General features: G+C 31.4%; 1 protein-coding gene across 4 annotated transcripts in view; it reads left to right on the top strand.

Annotated features, from left to right (window-relative positions):
* LOC140441394 (uncharacterized) overlaps window positions 1-20789 on the top strand; it is a 328584-nt gene that overhangs the window by 85843 nt on the left and 221952 nt on the right. For 2 of the 4 annotated variants that reach the window (XM_072532106.1, XM_072532105.1), the window contains exons 2-5: window positions 1046-1333; window positions 1392-1645; window positions 1698-1875; window positions 1966-2078. In XM_072532106.1, coding sequence (XP_072388207.1) covers window positions 1165-1333; window positions 1392-1645; window positions 1698-1875; window positions 1966-2078 — 714 coding nt within the window. In that variant the 5' untranslated portion in view covers window positions 1046-1164. The remainder of the gene's footprint in view (window positions 1-1045; window positions 1334-1391; window positions 1646-1697; window positions 1876-1965; window positions 2079-20789) is intronic. The other 2 variants (XM_072532107.1, XM_072532108.1) reach the window with 1 other exon arrangement.

Raw genomic sequence — 20789 nt, 5'->3', positions numbered from 1 at the left:
GTGCTTTACCCCAAACATTTACTTTTATTTTTTAAACAAAGTTTTTATGATGTGGCATTACACAATATATACTATCCCCTAATTTTCACCCTTCTATCAGCAACCCCTATTGTTTAATAGACATTAGTGTCAAAGAGAAATAGCGTGACTGATTTTTATGAAATTTTCCATGTAAATTAGGTAGGTCTGATAATTGGTCGTAATATATTTTTCATGTCGAAAGTGGTAAGGAAGGTGGTCAACTAGGTAGTTGACATACTGCTTCGAAACGGCTTGACCGGTTTTTGTGAAATTTTCTATGTATATTCAGTAGGTTTGTCTAGATCGGTCGTAATCTATTTTTCATGTCCGTAATGGCTAAGAGTGGTGCACAATAAACATTTTTTTTATTTTGTTTAAAAATTTTTTATTTTTATTTTTTTATGATGTGGCATTAAGAAATACAATAGCCCTTAATTTTCACCCTTCTGTTACTAATCCCTATTTTTTAATATCCATATTAGTGTCACAGAGTTAGTTGCTACACTCCTCTGAAATCGCTTCACCGATTTTGAAATTTTACGTTTTTATTCGGTGGGTATGAGAATCGGTCGTGATCTATTTTTCATACCCCTAAGGCTATCCCAAGCATTTTTTTTTTATCTTTTGGACAAAATTTTTTTTTTTTTATGATGTGGCACTAAACAATACATATGTTCCCTTAATTTTTTCCTTCTATCACCAACTCCTATTTTGTAATAGGGAAATTAGTGTGACAGAATTATTGGTGTTACAGAGTTACTTGTCACACTCCTTCCAAACGGCTTGCCATTCCATCTGCCATTTGACCATGCCAAATATCTTTGCCAGAAGAATATTAGTTTCATACTTTTAAGAATGATGTTTAAACATGCCAACCTGACTATACTCTGTAGAAATTAAAAACAGTGTAGTATTTTTTATTATATTGTTCTTTCTTGAATCTTAATTATTTTATATTTTGCAATTATCAGTATAAGTTCTTTTTCATTAACATTTTATTAATTTGAAAATGTTTTATTTGCAGAAAACTGATAGTTTTTTTCAAAAAAAGTACAATTTTTCTGGGCTTGCTACTGAAATAATGTGCCATACTCTAATTGTGGAAAAAATTGTAGGTATATGTTGAAAGTTAACAAATAACTAATGCTTACAATAATGTCGACATCAAGTCAAAATAATGGTAAAAAGAGTTCAGCCAGCTCTATTGTTAACACCCCTTCCAGCACTCCCATTACTAATCTTGCAAATGGTAGTAGTACCCAAGGAACAGCACATAGTTCACCTCCACCTAATAGCAATGCTCCAAAGTATGGTACGTATGTTTTTATAGCAATTTAAAAGGATATAATTTTTTGGCATTTTATTATCAGGTACCCTAGTGCCTAACAGAATATTCGTGGGAGGAATATCAGCTAACACAACGGAAGGAGAATTAATGCAACTTTTTAGCAACTATGGTACTGTTAAAGCTGCTAAAATTATTCAGGACAGGGCTGGTGTATCGAAAGGATATGGTTTCATTACCTTTGAGAGTGAGGATGATGCTAAAAGACCTCTTAGAGAAGCTGAAAACATAGTGCTAAGAGAAAGAAAACTTAATATAGCACCTGCTATTAAAAAACAGGTAGAAATGTTTATAGATTACAATATACTAGAAATTATGGGTTTGTTTTTAGCCTTTTAGTCGAGCATTTGATGCATCCAGTCCACCTGCTGTTGCTGCAAATAATGCCAGTCAATTCTTTTTTCCTCCGGGTGCTGCCGTGCCATATTTTCAGAGTGGAGTTACATATTATACTCAGCCAGCCCCTGCTGCACCTGGAGATCCCACTCCTCAACAACCTGTTTATCAACGTAAGTTTATTTTCCTTTTTGGTATTTAAGGTCAATAGAAGTATGTTTTCTTACTATTAGTGCTATTCTAAATCGTATGAAATTGTTTAGCTCCTCCAATGTATCCCACACAAACTGGTCCTCCACAGCCAGCTACATACCCTTCTATGATGTTTCCCGCTCAAACTATATATATGCCACAACAGTATCCCATGCCTATTCCGGTAAGTTATTAACAACTAAACCTAAACTTAATATTTACCATTCAACATATTTAAAATTTGCTTTATTATATTTATATTTTAAGATTATTCATCGTCTTTAGGAAAAAGCCTTGCTATTTAACAATATCTTGCTTATTCTAATTTTTCTAACAAGATACAAATGTAAGTGTTTGAATTATTTTTATATATAAAATATTTTACCCTAATTTTATGGAGCGCACACGATAGGGATGTTTATCTTGGAGCTACAATAAACAATAAGGGCGGTGATATCAGCAAATAAAAAATAATAATATTCCTTAATATGCAGATGTTTATATTGGAACGGCGAGTTGAGAAAAGCTTGACAGTCAAGCAATGATAAGATCGGCGATAATTGATGTATCTATTTTCTTTCCTTTTATTTTTAATTAAAAGTCTTTAGTTCATCATGGATATCTAAATCTTAATAATCTGAAATATTTGATCGATTATGGAATCGGAAAATAAAAACCAAAAACCATCATAACACATCAGTACTTGACAATTATGAGACGAAATAACTGTAAAATTAAATACAACTCATACAAGGTTCTGAAACTACTTTCGTGTGGCATGTGTAATTTAAATATATATATATATATATATATATATATATATATATATATATATATATATATATATATATATATATATATATATATATATATATATATATATATATCGGGTATGCGGTCTATTAAATAAAAATAAATAAAAAATCTTTGTTTTTTCTAAAGCTCAATATTTCGCCATTTATTTGATGGCTTCATCGGGAGTAACTGTAAAAACAAACATTTCAAAACACTGATGTCGAGACCAAAGAGGATGTTCAAACATCCCGGTTAAACCCGGAAGACTGTTGGGTTTAATATTAATTCTTGTAATGTATATGTGGTTTCAGTTGTTTTCCGGGTTTGACTCCGCGTTAAATAGTTTTAGTTTTTAGAAAAACCATTGTTTTGCGACGTTTCGGCAAGATCACACTTGACATTGTCAAGTCAGATTAGTTCTGCTTCTTCTTGATGTTCCAGGCGAACTGATCTCTCGGTCGCTGCACGCTGAGTTTAAATATCTTGTAGCGCTTCTTGAGATTGGTCCTGTGCGCAGAGTGGGCGTGGTCTTCTTCGCTATTTTAATTACTACGTTTTTCTCCAGAATTGGTTTCCACGTATTTGGGAGTCTTTGGGCATCATCTCTGGTGTTTAAATTTTTCGGATGTTTTTCGATCTCTATGGCTTCTCTGATTACACGTTTTGCCTTATTTTCTATGTTGGCTAGCATTGTTGTTCCATTTAAGTTTATTTTGTGTCCTGTGTTTATAACATGTGCTAGGGATGAAGTTTTCTCTTGTCTTTCGATGGCGTTTCGATGTTCTTCGCGTCTAACGTGTATCCTTCGATTTGTTTGTCCGATGTACGATTTATCGCAGTCTTCACACGGGATTCTGTATACGCCTTGATTTTCCAATACACTTTTTTTTTTACTGATGGTAATATGGTTGCGATTTTTCTGTCGGTGTTAAAAATAGTTTCTATTTTGTTTTTTCTTAGAACTCTGCTGATTTTGTCTGTCGTACCCTTTATTTAGGGCAGGATAGTTTTTCCGACTGGTTTTTCTTCTTTTTCTGGATCTTCACTGTTGTTTCGGGATTTCAGTGCTTTTTCAATCGTGGACATGGAGAAACATTTTTTCTTAGAGCTGTTTTGACTTTGTGCATTTCTTCGTTCTTATGGTCCTCATCTGCCAGGTTCTCAGATCTTGTTATTAACGTTTTTTATTACCGAATTTAATCGTGCAGGATGATGGTGTGAGTCTGCGTGTAAATACCTGTCAGTATAGGTTGGTTTTCGGTATATTGTATGTCCTATGCTTCCGTCTTCTTTCTTAATAACTAACACATCTAGGAATGGAAGTTGTGGTAAACTGTATTTTTGGATGGATATTGTTAATGTGTTGTAGAAATTCATTAAGTTTCTCTTCTCCATGCGTCCCGATAATAAATGTGTCGTCAACATACCTAAGCCGCAGTTTGGGTTTATGCTCTGCTGTTTCTATTGCTTTTGATTCCATATCTTGCATAAAAAGGTTGGGCTATTACGGGTGACAGTGGTGAACCCATCGGTGCTCCTTCGACTTGTTTGTACCTCTGGTCCCTGTAGATAAAGTAGGTGTTGTTTAAGCAATGCCTCGTCAAGTTTAGTGTATCCTGTGGTATTGGATATTTTCTACGTATACTTTCTAATGATTCTTCTACTGGGACATTGGTCATCTCTCATAAGATGCTATGTATTTTCTACGTTATTATACGGAAGAGGCCTGGACACTTTCCAAAGCTTCTTTAAGAAAACTCGAGGCATGTGAGATGTGGTGTTACAGACGTATTTTAAGAATTTCATGGGTGGATCGTGTGACTAATGTTGAGGTCCTACGTAGAATAGGCAAGGAATGCGAGATTATTAACCCCATCAAAGAGCGCAAACTAGAATATCTTGGCCATGTTATGAGGAATGAACAGAGATACGGCTTGTTGCAACTCATTCTTCAGGGCAAGGTATTTGGAAAGAGAGGACCAGGGAGAAGAAGAACATCTTAGCTTCAAAACCTGAGAAAGTGGTTTAATACATCGACAACCGGACTATTCAGAATAGCAGCAAGCAAAGTTAGGATAGCCATGTTGATCGCCAACATACGGAACGGATAGGCATCGTAAGAAGAAGAAGGACATTGGTGAATAATGAGATTACATCAAAGCTCACTAATAAGTGTTCAGATTCCAGAATAACGTCCTTGATAAAGTGGCTTGCGTTCTTGACGTAAGAATCCGCTTCCTCCGCATATGGTTGTAGCTGGTCAGCCAGAAATTTTGCCAGTGATTGTAACGGTGATCCGATAGAGCTAACTATTGGTCGTAATGGTAGCTCTGCCTTATGTACTTTAGGTAAACCGTACAGTTTTGGACATGAAGACTTTTCTCGTGGAATGAGCTGGAACTGTTGTTCTTTCTTGATGTTTGGCGCTTGTATTTTGGCTTTCGTTGTTTTCTCCAGATACGTTGTTGGGTCTGTAGTGATTTTTTGATATGCACTATCGTTTAGAATGTTTTTTATTTTTGTGTCGTAGTCTTCAATGTTCATTATGACAGTAGCGTTGCCCTTGTCAGCTGGAAGAACGATGTCTTTGTTTTGTTGTATATTCTTCACGGCTTTCTTTTCTTCGTAAGTTAGATTCTTTTTCGGAGGCTTGGCTGTTCTTAATATTTGTGATACGTCTTGTCTAATAATCTCGGCTGTTTCTAATGGTAATTTAGTGATAGTCGTTTCCACTTCGCTAATGATGTTTTCGATGGGAATCCGTGTCGGTGCAATAGCAAAATTAAACCCTTTGGAAAGGACACTATTTGTAGCTTTATCCAAAGTAATTTGGATATATATTGTCTATATATATATTGTCTATATATATATTGTCTATATATATATATTGTCTATATATATATATATATATATATATATATATACAGATTGAACGAATTTAAAACGGAACATACGAAATCAATGTATTTCGGCTCAACTCCGCTCTAGGTGGTTGGCCAACAAAAGGTTGTCAAATAATTATATTATAAAAATCCAATACTTCAGCGGGGGCTGCTGGATTCTGAACTCATTCAAGAATAAGTCAAAACTCCACCCAAATAGGTTGCCTAGAATCACTGAAAACTATTAGACTAAACAAGCAGTTATTATGCTGTCAAACCACCTATGGCTTCCTTATAGTCCAAGAGATAGAGCCGAAATTTTGAACTGATCAGTAATATGACATTTCTCTATTGGAATATATTCATTGTAACTGGGTTAAGACTTTGCCTTACAGGCGGACGGCCCTCGTGGTACAGGGGGTGGCTATACAGGGATGAAGTTGTCATTTTTTTCGGAAAAATTAACGATCGATAATATGGCTGAACATTTGCCCAGAGTAAGATCTTGGTATAACTAGACGAAATCTCAAAGGGCGGACGCGAGAGTGGATACATAAGGGGTGGCGGACAGGGGTGAAGTTGCAATTTTTTGGGGAAAAATTAACGATAAGTAATATGTCCGCCATTTTCATGGCTCATTATTTAGCCCCTAAAAACTCTAAATCCAAAAGGGCGGACAGCTGGGTTGGTACAGAAAGCCATCAAACGGGGTCAAATGTACCACTTGCCTGCGCATTTTCAAAACTCTACGTCATCGTCTGAATCTTTTATAGAATATTTTGTAGTTTTAAAATGATATTATGATAATGTTTTTTTTTTCAAACTAAAGTCATATTTACTTTACAAATCACATTTTTTTCTTAAATATAAATATTTTACGAATTAATTTTTAATTGAATAAATGTTTGATATTAGAATAAAAAAAAAAATATTTTCAATATAATAATCAATTGAAATTATCTGATGATTGATAAAAATTAATTATGAAACCGGTTAAGTAATTTTATTAAATTAAAGTAATTTTATAATGTTAACTATTGAATATTTTCGGTATAACAAATAGTAATTTTACTTATTTTTTATTACAATAAAAAGGTTTTTAAATTTATATTGCATAAATAATGGTTGTTCAGATATAAGAAAAATGTGATTTATTATTACATTAATAATCAAATACAAAATATATTATTTCTATTTATCAATCGGTAAAATTCAATTTGTAGAATTCCTTTAACATTTTACAAATAATTATTAATAAAAATCAATTTAATAGTGGAATTATCAATTTTTTAAGTTTTGAAATTTACTTTGTAGATATTTTCAATATTTTTTTTTAATTTTCAAATTGATTGAATTTTTTTTTCATTAGTTAATTATAATTTTACAAATTCTGATTGGACATTAATTTTGCATCATTATTATTTTAAAATATTAAATTAATAATGATGCGCGTTCCATTTAGATCAGTAATTCTAGACGCATGCGCTAAATGTAATAAGTATCAAGATGCTTTTATCCAACTTGGTGAAACTGACTTCGATTGTAATGAAGTTTTTGAAACCTTAGAAACTTTCATATGTCACTTATATGGAACAGGATTGACGAGAACAATTCCAAAAAGAAAAGTAAACGATGTCAGATTTTCACTATTTAACCGGCAGTATAAGTTGCATAATGTGAGAGAGCCTTTAAAAAAAAACTAAAAAATTTCGATGCTTCAAGCTTACCACCATGTCAAGATGAATTACACCAACATCTACTGCGAGCTCATTATATTTCAAATATTTGGACAAATGCTCATAAAAAGTACCAACAGAATTGATTGTTGAAGAACATGGTTGGGAGCTTGAAGATGAAACATATAAATTCAAATGGTTTAGTAGACCTCAGATGCCAGAATCAGTTCGAGAAGTAGTGATTGAAGTGAAAGTGACGAAGATGATGAATGTGATAACATCAATGAGAGTGAGAAAAATGACGAAATTTTTAAAGTTTTTCTAAATTTTTTTTTCTTATCGGAAAAATCGTTTGAAAATTTTTGAAAAAAAATCATGGTATAACTGACAGAAAATCGATAGGATTCTACAAATTAGATTTTACCTCAAAAAATTACGAAAATTTTCATTTACGGAAATTTTTTGGAAAATTTTGAGGAAAACTCTACTTGACGCTTTTCAGAATAGTAACAGAAGTGAGCATACAAATTTTCAAATCAATCGGTATAAAAATATCATAATAAAATCAGTTTGAAAATTGTTACCGAGACCTAAAATGCGCAGGCAAGTGGTACATTTGACCCCGTTTGATGGCTTTCTGTACCAACCCAGCTGTCCGCCCTTTTGGATTTAGAGTTCTTAGGGGCTAAATAATGAGCCATGAAAATCGCTGACATATTACTTATCGTTAATTTTTCCCCAAAAAATTGCAACTTCACCCCTGTCCGCCACCCCTTATGTATCCACTCTCGCGTCCGCCCTTTGGGATTTCGTCTAGTTATACCAAGATCTTACTCTGGGCAAATTTTCAGCCATATTATCGATCGTTAATTTTTCCGAAAAAAATGACAACTTCATCCCTGTATAGCCACCTACTGTACTACGAGGGGCGTCCGCCTGTAAGGCAAAGTCTTAACCCAGTTACAATGAATATATTCCAATAGAGAAATATCATATTACTGATCAGTTCAAAATTTCGGCTCTATCTCTCCGACTATTAGGCAAACTCCTCTTTCCTTTATCTAAGCAGTCAGATGGATATTTTGAGCGGTGTTGCCAATCTCATTCCTCTAGATGTTTTTCAAATAAGGTGTTAACCATAAAATATTTACAGGAAAGAAAGGCAATAACTACAAACCGTTAAGTTTATTTTTGTTATTAGTCTGTTGTAGTAGATTGGTAAATACAATGAAAAATATAGGCAAATATCCGATTTATTTAAAGATACGAAGACGATATAACTCTCAAAAAGATCCGCAAATCGGATTATTACACGGCCATTGGCAACATTGACTTTGGGCGGCGCTATAGGTGCGTCCTAAAAGGAGACAGATAGTTGAACGATATTTTATACAATGTCTATCACCGGGTATGGATTTATTTTTGTTTAAGTTTTATATTGGTCTACTATTTCAAATGCAGTTCAAACAGACATATATTAAATTGTATGTTCCGTTTTAAATTCGTTCAATCTGTATATATATATATATATATATATATATATATATATATATATATATATACACAGTAGACTCCCTCTATAACGAGAACTGAAATGACAGACTAATCACCTCGTTATAAGCCGATCTGGTTATATCAGACAACAATAATACTGTGCATACATATGAATATGTAGTTTTCTAAAACATTAACTTCCTATAGTGAAGCTATTCGGAGCAATATAAGATGCTAATAAATATTGTTTGAAAGACGTTTTTGAAAAAAAGTTGTTTACTTTTATTGTCAACGAAATACATTAAAACAAAAAAGAGTTTTTTTTATTGTCAATGATATAGGTTAAAACAAAAAATCTGTACTTGCATTTTTCCCAACTACATAATCTACATAAGTATAAAGCCCATTTTCAAGGATATCATAAACTATTGCTTCTGCAATTGGAAGAATTCTCTCATTTTTGACTGCTTTAAATTGTTCAGTATTATTCTATCTATCATATTTTCTAAATATGTGAAACAGTTGTATTTATTGTAAAGAAGTCTATTGCGGGCGGCAGTTATATTTATTGCGGGGCCGTTTAAAAAGGTATTTATTTATAGCCACGTCCGGGCCAAAAACGTAAAAAAACACGTTTTTCAATTTTATTTTCTCTCGTTATAACCAAATTTGCCTCGCTATAGAGGGTTATAGTTCAATAGAAATTTTACGGGACATCTAATGTACCTCGTTATAAGCGAAACCTCGTAATAACCGTGTTCGTTATAGAGGAAGTATACTATATATATATATATATATATATATATATATATATATATATATATATATATATATGATCCTCTAAAATAACAGCTGATCTGGTAGATGAAAAAGGGGTTTAAGGTTAATTGGATATACAGCTGATTGAAAGCCAAGTGTACTCTGTTCAACATCACACTGCCGTTACCTCAATCAAGTAAGTATATAAACAACAAACAATTACTAAATTGTAATTTACCATGTTTTAAATAATTGTCGCTCTCATCTGATGATGCCAATGAAAATTGGCACGATTGGCACGAATTGGCAAAAAAACGGAACATACAATTTAATATATGTCTGTTTGAACTGCATTTGAAATAGTAGACCAATATAAAACTTAAACAAAAATAAATCCATACCCGGTGATAGACATTGTATAAAATATCGTTCAACTATCTGTCTCCTTTTAGGACGCACCTATAGCGCCGCCCAAAGTCAATGTTGCCAATGGCCGTGTAATAATCCGATTTGCGGATCTTTTTGAGAGTTATATCGTCTTCGTATCTTTAAATAAATCGGATATTTGCCTATATTTTTCATTGTATTTACCAATCTACAACAGACTAATAACAAAAATAAACTTAACGGTTTGTAGTTATTGCCTTTCTTTCCTGTAAATATTTTATGGTTAACACCTTATTTGAAAAACATCTAGAGGAATGAGATTGGCAACACCGCTCAAAATATCCATCTGACTGCTTAGATAAAGGAAAGAGGAGTTTGCCTAATAGTCGGAGAGATAGAGCCGAAATTTTGAACTGATCAGTAATATGATATTTCCCTATTGGAATATATTCATTGTAACTGGGTTAAGACTTTGCCTTACAGGCGGACGCCCCTCGTAGTACAGTAGGTGGCTATACAGGGATGAAGTTGTCATTTTTTTCGGAAAAATTAACGATCGATAATATGGCTGAAAATTTGCCCAGAGTAAGATCTTGGTATAACTAGACGAAATCCCAAAGGGCGGACGCGAGAGTGGATACATAAGGGGTGGCGGACAGGGGTGAAGTTGCAATTTTTTGGGGAAAAATTAACGATAAGTAATATGTCAACCATTTTCATGGCTCATTATTTAGCCCCTAAGAACTCTAAATCCAAAAGGGCGGACAGCTGGGTTGGTACAGAAAGCCATCAAACGGGGTCAAATGTACCACTTGCCTGCGCATTTTCAAAACTCTACGTCATCGTCTGAATCTTTTATAGAATATTTTGTAGTTTTAAAATGATATTATGATAATGTTTTTTTTTTTTCAAACTAAAGTCATATTTACTTTACAAATCACATTTTTTTCTTAAATATAAATATTTTACGAATTAATTTTTAATTGAATAAATGTTTGATATTAGAATATATATATATATATATATATATATATATATATATATATATATATAATATAGATATATATATATATATATATATATATATATATATATATATATAATATATATATATATATATATATATATAATATAGATATATATATATATATATATATATATATATATAATATATATATATATATATATATATATATATATTTATATATAATATATATATATATATAATATATATATATATATATATAATATATATATATATATATAATATATATATATATATATATATATATATATAATATATATATATATATAATATAGATGTAGATATATATATATATATATATATATATATATATATATATATATACAGATTGAACGAATTTAAAACGGAACATACGAAATCAATGTATTTCGGCTCAACTCCGCTCTAGGTGGTTGGCCAACAAAAGGTTGTCAAATAATTATATTATAAAAATCCAATACTTCAGCGGGCTGCTGGATTCTGAATTCATTCAAGAACAAGTCAAAACTCCACCCAACTAGGTTGCCTAGAATCACTGAAAAAACTAGACTACACAAGCAGTTATTATGCTGTCAAACCACTTATCGCTTCCTTATAGTCCAAGAGATAGAGCCGAAATTTTGTACTGATCAGTAATATGACATTTCTCTATTGGAATATATTCATTGTAACTGGGTTAAAACTTTGCCTTACAGGCGGACGCCCCTCGTGGTACAGGGGGTGGCTATACAGGGATGAAGTTAAAAATTAGAAAAACTTTAAAAATTTCGTCATTTTTCTTACTCTCATTAATGTCATCACATTCATCATCTTTGTCACTTTCACTTTCAATAATATCACGTTCATTATCTGCTTCATTTTCAATCACTACTTCTCGAACTGATTCTGGCATCTGAGGTATCTGAACAACCATTATTTATGCAATATAAATGTAAAAACCTTTTTATTGTAATAAAAAATAAGTAAAATTACTATTTGTTATACCAAAAATATTTAATAGGTATCATTATAAAATTACTTTAATTTAATAAAATATCAAATATCAAACATTTATTCAATTAAAAATTAATTCGTAAAATATTTATATTTTAGAAAAAAATGTGATTTGTAAAGTAAATATGACTTTAGTTTGAAAAAAAAAACATTATCATAATATCATTTTAAAACTACAAAATATTTTATAAAAGATTCAGACGATGACGTAGAGTTTTATCAAATGTTTTAGAAAAGTTTTTCTAATTTTTTTTTTCTTATCGGAAAAATCGTTTGAAAATTTTTGGAAAAAAATCATGGTATAACTGACAGAAAATCGAAAGGATTCTACAAATTAGATTTTACCTCAAAAAATTACGAAAATTTTTATTTACGGAAATTTTTTGGAAAATTTTGAAGAAAACTCTACTTGACGCTTTTCAGAATAGTAACAGAAGTGAGCATACAAATTTTATATATATATATATATATATATATATATATATATATATATATATATATATATATATATATATATATATATATATATATATATATATATATATATATATATATATATATTGAATTGATGATAAAAACCTACAAGAGTTGGGATTGGACGACAATGATATAAGAATTATCGCCAATATGTATTGGAACCAGACAGCAACAGTACGTCTTCAAAATTTCAACGAAACAGAAGATTTCTCCATTAATAAAGGAGTAAGGCAAGCTTGTATACTGTCTCCAATGCTGTTCAATTTATACGTAGAAAAAGCCTTCGCAGAAGCAGTGGCAGACTCTAGTAAGGGTATTAAAGTTAACGGCATATTTATTAATAACATCAGGTATGCCGATGATACAGCCATAGTGACAGATAACATCGAAGATCTTCAATGTCTTTTAAATGATCTAACTCTTGCAAGTGAAGCTCGGAGTTTGAAAATAAATATCAAGAAGACAAAAACAATGATTAGAGTAGAAATGAACAAGTAGAAATGATTACCCCAACGCAAAGATATATGTCTCTGGAGAAGAAATCGAACAGGTCAGGCAATTTAAATATTTGGGTTGTTTGCTGAACGAGGGTTGGGACCCCGAGAATGAAATAAAGAGCTGAGTTGAACAAGCCAGAAATGCTTTTTTGAGGCTTCGTAAGTTTCTGACTGATCGCAAATTGGACTTCAACCTCCGATACAAGATGCTTAAGTGTTACGTGTGCCTGTTCTCTTGTACGGAATGGAAGCATGGACGTTAAAGGCCAGTTCCATTAACAAACTTGAAGTGTTTGAAATGTGGTGCCTGCGTCGAATGCTTAGAATATCATGGACGGACAGGGTCAGAAATGAGGAAGTACTCAGAAGAGCGGGCTTACAGGATAGGGAACTTTTTAGTTATGTAAAAAGTAAGAAGACTGCATACTTGGGACACATATTACGAGAAGAAAGATATACTTTTCAGCAACTGATACTCGAGTGGAAGATAGAGGGTAAGAGGTCTGGGACTCTATTCGGAAAACTACTTAATATCCACAAATTTATTCTTCATAGAAATACAGGGCCATTAACACTACAATTTAAAAATATTCTGAATTATACAGGGTGCTCAAAAAAGTGATATATCAAAGTTATATTTTTTCTTATGGCACACCCTATATTTGATGACATTTTTGAATTTTCCGTAAACAACAAGTTATACTTTTATAAGGGTTCCCTATACCTAAATACAGGGTGTTTTGATTTATTTAGATTGTTCTAAAATTCTAAGATTTTTAGAAAAAATTAGAATCGGAGACAATTTTTTTCGTGAGAATTAATAGACTATTATTTGTCATATTTAAATAGATGTTTGTTATAACAAACTTTGTTCAGGGTGGTCAAAATATTAAATTGTTCTATTATCAAATTTATGCTGTAATAACGTACTTGTTTTAAATGAAAGAACTATATTTTATTATCTGTCGTGTGGAAAATTTACTTAGCTTTCAATCTATAATACCTACCTTCCTTCATTTTTGAAATATTTAAAGATTTCCTAATTTGTAAGCTTTTACAATTCAATATTTTATTATTTTAGTTGAATTACATGTGACATAAAAATAAATAGTAATAAAAATAAATTTAAATCTTATTATGCTAAAAGGCTAAAAAAGGCAAACCCTATATTTTATTCTGAAAGACATTTAAATTATCTTCATTCCCTATGAGTATATTATATACCTAAATTTAATGATTGACAAGCAAATTTAAAAACACCCATTTTTTGTTTGAATCTTTGTGGCTTTTGGTCAAGAGGCAAACTAGGCTGAAACTTACAAAAATGAATAATATCCCAATCAAAATACTTAGTTTACCAAAATACTTTATTCACATTCACAATTTTTTTAATCGTAAGTAAATTTTTAATTTCAAAATAAGGCTATTTTTTTTTTAAATATTTAATAAAAAAGTAGACAAATGAAAAAAGCAATCAAGAAATAAAATTCATTAATAAAGAAATAAAGTACAGAATATTGTTTAAAATCATCTAAGTGAGTTAGTTGAATTTGACCTACATGTGACATTGAATAATACTCTTATTTTAAATAGCACATCCGGTATTCTATACTTTATAATAAAAGACATTTAAATTATCTTTCATGTATATGTTCCCTATACCTAAATTCATCGGTTATTCGGTAAATATCTATTTTTTACATTAAAAATAGTTTTGTACAAAACAGTCGTTCCCATCATAGCCATTGAATTTAATTATTGTATTCATAATTGTAACTGACATTCAGTTTGACATTTCTATCTAGTAAGTTACAGTAAATGCAAAAATAAAACGATTTTTAAATATGAAAACTTGTTCTAAAGAAGAAAGTATTGATATGATTTCTATTCTTAGTCAATGCAATGAAGACTGGTTATTGGCGTCTATAGTTTATGGCCAAAATACCCAAATCGAGAGAAGCTGAATAGACGCTTTTTTGAAAAATTACTACAACAGTTTAGATCTAACGGAAACGTATAATATAAAAAGTTATCTTGTTACAGGCGGTTATAATAATGAATTTAGGGTTATTGGCTCATTAATAAAAAACCCACACACGTAATTGTGCTATTAGCACATAAACTGTAATACATTTTCAACTTCGGGTACGGCAGTACTTAAACCGGTATTTTGGTAATATATCGGAAGAGGTGGTTCACATAAATGGCCTCCAAGATCTACTAGCTTGATGCCGATGGACTTTTTTTCTGGGGACACCTATAAAGTATAGTTTATAACACTCCACCGTCTACTATAGTAGATATGAAAGCTAGAATAAGAGCTGATTGAAAGTTTTTTTTTTCAAAATCGGCTCATTTTAAAAGAAATATTTCCATGTAATTTTGATGAAACATAATAAATTGTCATCACCTAAGCAGCAGAGGCCGTCGCTATTATCAAACCTCCACTATAAACTGCGTATTATAGAAATGAATTTAGCTCTGCTCTCATCACTTCTATTATCATTTATCGCGGCTCAAAAATAAACATACCTTTAGAAATTGTTGGTAGTATTTCCAGATTAGCCATGTGTAATTTTTAATAATATCACAAAGTGTTGTATAACGTCAACAAACCTAAAATACGGTAAATGAGCAATTATGTATTGTATTTCATAAAAAAACAAACAAAATGCCAAAACAACTCAGAACATATGAATTTCTAAACTGTATTCACTGAACAATTTGGTTTAAAAATCAACATAGATAAAACGAAGCTAATGGTGGTTAGCAGAACACCGAATATACATTTGAGTATACATGATCTAGTATAGTAAATGATGTGTGCTACATCTCAATAGCACTTTCAAATACATCATTTATAATTTCACTCCTCAATAATAAAGTTTAAAGAACCCAACTTCCACATATGTCTATTTTTTCATTTTCTAGGTACAAATGTTGCAAAACATAAAGGGCCTTTTGTTAAAATCTTTAGTTTACAACCACTTAATGTATAGTTGGTTGCCTATCAGTACCCACAAAATTTCACCACACTTCAGTCCACCTACATTAATTAATAAAACAATTTTTTTTCAATGTTCTCAATATAAATTTAGGACAAATTCACGTTTCAAATTACAACATTGATGGTTGCTACTGTTGCTATTATTATAATTTTAACTTATTCAATTTTTAAATATTGCTGGTTTCTGTCATATTTAGACGTATACCTTAAGTTACACTGACTGCTTTGTTCCGACTTCCGTCCTAACATGTCAATATTGTCATTTCAATCAATCGCTATCAACAAATCCTCGTAGACACTTTGTCTCAGGACCAGCAACCTCATGTAGAGTCGTACTTTGCCATGTTATTAATTCCACTGGTAACTTTAACATCTTAACATTAAAGATCAAATAATGTAATCTAAATTTAAACTAATAACATTTAACAGGTTTTTACTAAAATATTTAGTGGCTCAAAACATGTACACCTAGTAAGTAATAACCACATTTTGTATTAACCTTGGTCAAAATTTCAATTTCACGTTCTCTTTAATTAAAGTGGTTATATACTTTTAGGAAACACTGATGATGGAATGCAGATTCCGAAAACGTTTTGTGATATAGCCCGATTGGGTATTTTAATTATATACCTTTTATAAAGGATTTTAGATAAAAAAATTTTGTGATACATGGTATACAGCCAGCTACAGTAACTTAGTTTAATTGTGGACAATATGCATCTATTGTAGAAAAAAGAATTGCGCTACTGATAAAAAAATTGTTCAGAATTTAGTAGACAAAAGAGTATAAAAAAACTATGGTATATATATATATATATATATATATATATATATATATATATATATATATATATATGTCGAAAAAAGGAGTACGACCGTTAATCCAATATATAAATTAAGGATCACTCGAGGAGTGGTGGGTTTTTCGGTCAAAAGGTGGAGAAAAAAGACAAAGAAGTTGGCTACTTCATCTATTTATTTGAAGACGTTTCGCTCTCTAATCAGAAAGCATCATCAGTTCATCTAAAAAGCACAGTATGAAAAATCATTTCTATGGATTTTGGTTTTTCATATTGTGCTTTTTAGCTTTTTTGATGAACTGATGATGCTTTCTGATTAGAGGGCGATACGTCTTCAAATAAATAGATGAAGTAGCCAACTTCTTTGTCTTTTTTCTCCACCTTTTGACCGAAAAACTCACCACTCTTCGAGTGGTCCTTAATTTATATATATATATATATATATATATATATATATATATATATATATATATATATATATATATATATATATATATATATATATATATATATATATATCTGCGGCATAAAGTGGACTCCGCCCATGTTAAAATTCAGGTTCAAGTGAGCTCCATGGTCAAGTGGCCACCGATATACGGAGCTCACTTGACCATTCCATAATATTGGCTCTGTCGATTCGTCAACATGTATAGTTTCATAATTTTTAAAAATTTTATGGAGCCCCTAATTACCCCTGTATCATGAATGTATATCGCTTAGTTCACGTGTATATATTATAGGGGTCGTTCAGATCTTTTTCCGTGTATATTGGAACCATAAGTATATCGGTTTAAGTAAGCTCTGATAGTTTGGCAACTATGGGATTAAGCCGTTTATTTCCAGCGGATATTCTAAACGGTTCATATGGACTCCTTACTTTTGTTATCATTCATACGCATTACAGTATGTAACAGATATGTGTACTACCAAATACCTGTTTTTAGTAGGTACGTGCTTTTCTAAAAATAGATTTATAGATACAAAAGGATTTCATTACCAAGTTGGATGTGTTTTTTCATATGCGAAAATTATCTAATGTATTTTGTTAACGTGAGTATGTCTTTATACGTTTTATTTAAGAATCCGGTTAATAAGAACTTCTTTTATTTCATCCATTGTTTCATGATATCTTATATACAACTTTTTATTATTTTATTTCTTTTATTTTATTATTTTATTTTTTTATCTGTGTACTACATATAATTCTGGATAGAAGGTTATCTCAAAATAAATATTTAAGTGCTAAAATAGATATTTTTTGTTAAAATGGGTAGTAGTGCACAAAAAAGGGAAGACTGATTAATTTATCTAACACGAATTATACAACTTCACCAATAGTACATATTTCTGAATATTTTATCTCCTATTTAGGGGTAATATGTAATCAATATAAGTGGAGTTAGTGTCAAATTTGCAATGATCTTTATAAGTAATAGCTTACTGACTGTACTTTACATGTTCAGTTCACATAAATAAACCTTGTCCCTTCAGAAAAGAGCGATTCGAATGGTAAAGTTTACTAAGAAAGTGTAATAAGTCTTGTACCACCCCACATGCACACAAGTTAACCGGTGTTTGCAGGCCAGAGTCCTCCTGGCAGATTTAAGAAAGATAACTACCATAAGGAAGTTCCTTTCGAGGGATCAGATGGCGAGGAGCAGTTTATTTTTGTTTGTATATCTTGCAGATTTGTTGATATAGCCATTTTTTTCTTGATTTTAGTCATAAAATGGGCTGATATTCGTGGAGTGGATGTTACGAATCTGGACTTTGTTTCTTTTGCTCTCTAGCTAATTATCTTCGGATATTAGGTGGATTGATAGCTACGATATTATAGAGCTTATGTATGGATGTGAGTCTTAATATTTGCTGAATTTGGCTGACTAATTTATAACTAAATCTACGTGTTAAGTATGTGTTGGTGTCACTTATACTATCAAGGTATATTCGGCAGCAGAAGCATAGACTTCAAGCGTCTACGTTTTAAGGGTGAAAGGATGTGCTTCACATTTTTAGCTGACAAGTTTGCAGAGAATATTATTTTCTGGTTCTAGTTTGGCATTTGATTTTAAAAAAAGTACTGTGAATGACAAAGTGTGATAGAAACTATCTTCAAGCTATTTATAGCAAGTCCAGAGTTTAAGGATTTCATGACACTATTGGTTCAGGTATATATTCAGATTTGTGAAAGTGTCTCTGTTAGGGACATTGAAGGAGCACACCTGACTTTTTTCGGGGTTTGGCTTAAAATTGAGTTATAATCTATTTTTAGGTATGATTTAGATTTTTCTCCACTTCACCAACAAAAGTTTTTGGCTGTGCAACAATAGATAATGTATCGTCTACATAATAAAAGTCCTAGTATTTACTGGTATAAGTTGTGTAAATGTTATACAGAGTAGGTGCCATTACAGGACCCCAAAGAGACAGTTATTCTACGTTCTCCATCTGCTATTCTTACCATTGAGTGATACGAAAAATTTTCTGTTGTGTAGGCATACGCGGATAATACAAGTGAGTTTATTACCTCAGGGGATATTACATAGATTTTGGAGAAATACCCTATGATTTAAGGTGTCGTAAGCGGCATTAAGATTAACAAATACCATTCATCATACCTGATATTTTTCGTACTTCTCTTTGCTGTGTTGGGCAAGATTTAGTATTTGTGACGTATATGATTTAACCTGTCATATATAGCCATCTTTTTTTTAATTTGAGTTTTTCTTCTATTATCGATTTATATTAAGGATCATGTGCAGAAGTATTTTGTATAGCTGACAAAATAAATAGATATATTGGCCGATAGCTTTTGTGGTCGTTGGAGTTTTTGCCAGGTTTAAGCAAGGCAACAACTTTGTCTTTGCTTTGCTTGTCTAAAGACTTTGTTGTATTTTTGGTTCAAATTTTAGAGTTAGTTTTGTGCTCAGATCCTCAGCCAGGAGCCGTAATATTGTTCATTATATACGTGGATAGCGGATCCAAGCTCAACATCGTTGAAAGGTTCTCTCAGCTGACTGGTTTTGTTTTCTTTCATTATAAGTTTTTCTTTGCTTCTTTGCCTGCATTTAATATGTAATTTTCAGCGATCAGCTTAATACCAAATACCATAGGATTGGCCATCTATGTGCTTCCTGCATTTTGTTAAGTGCGTATGTAAAGTGGAGTGTCTTTATCTCTAGATATACTCTTAATATTTATACACATAATTAGAATAGTTATAGACCAAAAATATCCTGGCTTAAAAACCTAAGGGAATGGTTTGAAAGCAGTAGTGCAGAACTTTTTAGAGCGGCAGTCAACAGAGTCCGTATAGCCATGGTGATTTCCAACCTTCGATAGAAGATGGAACTTAAAGAAAAAGGTGGAAAATAGCATAAACTATCTACGTAATAAATCCCATTAACCTGTTAGTAATGGATAACCAGATATATTTAAAAAGATTAAGTGCCTTTCTTTTTATTTTGGATTTTGAATTTTGCATAACTAGAGCAAGTGACTAATTTTTGTGTATTAGTTTTGCATCAGTAGACCAAGCGCCTCTTGCGAGCGTTTTAATGATTGTAAATCGAATATTTGGCAACATATTATGTACATAAACGTTGTTAACAATGGTGACGTTGGCAACTTGTTGAGGCGTTTAGATTAAGAAGTAGTGGCAGTTATTGCTTAAATTTTTCTATAATAGTCACATTACAGAAGAGCTAACACAGAAAGAGAATACCTAACAAAAGACATAACACTAAGTAAATTGTATGAATTGTATATTAAAGAAGCAGATAATGACCTTGTTAAATTTTCGTTTTACAAAAAAATGTTTTTAACACGATTTAATCTTCAAAGAAAAAAGTTGAAAAAAGTTACTTGTAGTAGATGTGATTGTTTCGAATTAGAAATTAAAAATTTGTGCAGATAACGAACAATTAAACAAGTTAAAAAAAGAAAAAATGTGCAATTAGAAGCTGAAAATGCACAATCTAGAAGAAAACTAGACATGAAGATAAGCAACTATCAACCAGAAGTGGAAACCTTTTGATTTGATTTAAAGAAAAACTCTTCCCCTTCCGAGAATTCTAATAAATATTGTATATTATAAGCGTCAAT

This window comes from Diabrotica undecimpunctata, chromosome 5 (assembly GCF_040954645.1).
Source record: "Diabrotica undecimpunctata isolate CICGRU chromosome 5, icDiaUnde3, whole genome shotgun sequence".
NCBI lineage: Eukaryota > Metazoa > Arthropoda > Insecta > Coleoptera > Chrysomelidae > Diabrotica > Diabrotica undecimpunctata.
This window is presented reverse-complemented; position numbering and strand designations above follow the sequence as displayed.